We start from the raw sequence: 2,229 nt of genomic DNA, 5'->3' as shown, positions 1-2,229 counted from the left end.
CAGGTCTCTGGTTTTCAAAAGTTGCATTTCTATTGAAAAGTAATTCTGCTATAGACCTTTTTTGAAACCTTGTATCATTTTACAATATTTCTTCAGATTTACAATCAGTTCAACCCTCGCAAAGCAGTGAATCAAACTGTCAGTTGGAAGCAGCTGGCTTTTTTGCTAAAATAAGTTCTTTTTACTTTGTTCCTGCGTCAAGTTTACAAAACATTGCAAATGTAAATGCCTTCAAAGTTGGCAGAACTGAGTTGAAAAGGCAGCCAATCTAACCAGCACAGTAAAGCTTGACCCTGTTGATTAATGGGCAGATTTCTCTTCCATTTATTGCATCAGGGAAGAACTATCTGCCAAGACCAAGACTGTGAAACAGGTCTCTTTGGTTTTCAAGAGTGGCATTTCTATTGAAAAGTAATCCTGCTCTGGACCTTTTTTGGAACTTTGTATAATTTAGCACTGCTTCTTCAGATTTACAGTCAATCAAAGAATCATTTGCAGAGACCAAGATTGTGAAACTAGGTCTCTTTGGTCTTCAATAGTTGCATTTCCATTGCAAAGTACTGCCATACTGTATACCTTTTTTGGCCCTTTGTACCATTCCTTCAGATTTACAATCAATACAACCCTTTCAGTTGGGAACAATTGGCTTTTTGTTAGAGTAGTTTCTTTTTACTTTGTTCCTGGGTCAAGTTACGAAATACTGGACATGCAAATGCCTTCAAAGGGTTGAAAAACAACAGCTCCAATCAGTCCTGCAAAGCTCGACCTGCAAGAGTCCTTCGAACCCAAGTGCAACAGAGTGGACGACATTGCTGTGAGTGAGTGCATGCGGTGGTGGCCCTCAGCATGGTGTTGCCACCACCGGACAAGCGGCATGTGTGTCTTACCACCTTTGTTATCATGACCAGCATGGCTTTCATGGATGCCTACCTGGTGGAGCAGAATCAGGGGCCACGAAAGATCGGCGTCTGCATCATTGTCCTTGTTGGGGATGTCTGCTTTCTTATTGTCCTCCGGTATGTGGCGGTTTGGGTCGGAGCAGAAGTGCGGACGGCTCGACGAGGATACGCCATGATACTTTGGTTCCTCTATATCTTCGTGTTGGAGATCAAGCTTTACTTTGTCTTCCAGAACTGTAAGGCTGATCGCAAGAGTTTGGAGACTGTCGCCCGGAAGGCTTTGACTTTATTGCTGTCCATTTGTGTGCCAGGCCTCTACCTGGTTCTGGTGGCTCTGGACAGCATGGAATATGTCCGTACCTTTCGGAGAAAGGAGGACATGAGGGGTCGGCTCTTCTGGGTGGCTTTGGACTTGCTGGACCTGCTGGATATGCAGGCAAATCTTTGGGAGCCGCAGCGGACAGGTTTGCCCATTTGGGCGGAAGGTTTAATGTTCTTCTACTGCTACATTTTGCTTCTGATTCTTCCCTGCGTGTCCCTGAGTGAGATCAGCGTGCAGGGTGACCACATGTCCCCTCAGAAGATGATGCTCTATCCTCTTCTCAGTCTGGTCACCATCAACATCGTCACCATCCTCATACGTGGCGTCAACATGGTGCTCTTCCAGGACAGTCGGGTTTCCACCATTTTCGTTGGTAAGAACGTGGTGGCCATCGCGACCAAGGCGTGTACCTTTCTCGAGTACCGAAAACAGTTGCGTGAATTCCCAAATCGAGAGAACGCAACCGGAATTCCCATGGAAGTCCAGCAGAACTCGGTGGGACATGGACAAGCTCTTCCAAATGCTACAAGCCTCCCACATGAACCCACTCCAGCACGGGAGATTATGGATACATGACCAAGGAACCAAAATGAAGGATTTTGTTTGACTTGGAGCCAACATGAAGCATTCGAATCACCAGATAAGAACTGATGAACTGTTTTGGGGTCCAGCATTATGAGGTGCTGCATCCTGTTGTGGACTGAGGTAAATCCGCCAGATATGAGCTGTGTTATTCAAAGACAAACATTCAGTGTTTTATAATTCATTCACCACAGTTGGCAATGAAGAACCAAGTGCTGTTTTCTTTCTGTACAGTAGCAAAATGACTGTGGTGCAAAATACTTGTTTGAGAGACCAAACTCATATTCCATCCACTTTTTTGTGTGTGACTTCCTGTTGTTGAGGTGCATAATATATTTGCCTCTTTTGCAAGTAATAAATGGGGGAATGGAAAAAGAGTGCAATGAATTTATCATTGAGAGAACTAGTTAGGTCAGGTTGATGTTC

General features: G+C 44.7%; 1 protein-coding gene across 1 annotated transcript; it reads left to right on the top strand.

The window, feature by feature from the left end:
* Nucleotides 1–846: 846 nt before the first annotated feature.
* On the top strand, nt 847–1,797 carry LOC306844295 (transmembrane protein 121-like; the record flags this gene model as incomplete). Its single annotated transcript, XM_079376303.1, has 1 exon — nt 847–1,797. One exon carries the CDS (start codon nt 847–849, stop codon nt 1,795–1,797), a length of 951 nt encoding a protein of 316 aa, XP_079232429.1.
* Nucleotides 1,798–2,229: the final 432 nt, after the last annotated feature.

The sequence above is a fragment of the Barbus barbus genome (assembly GCF_936440315.1).
Source record: "Barbus barbus genome assembly, chromosome: 24".
Classification (NCBI taxonomy): Eukaryota; Metazoa; Chordata; class Actinopteri; order Cypriniformes; family Cyprinidae; genus Barbus; species Barbus barbus.
The sequence above is the reverse complement of the archived record's forward strand: the minus strand, read 5'-3'. Positions and strand labels throughout refer to the sequence as shown.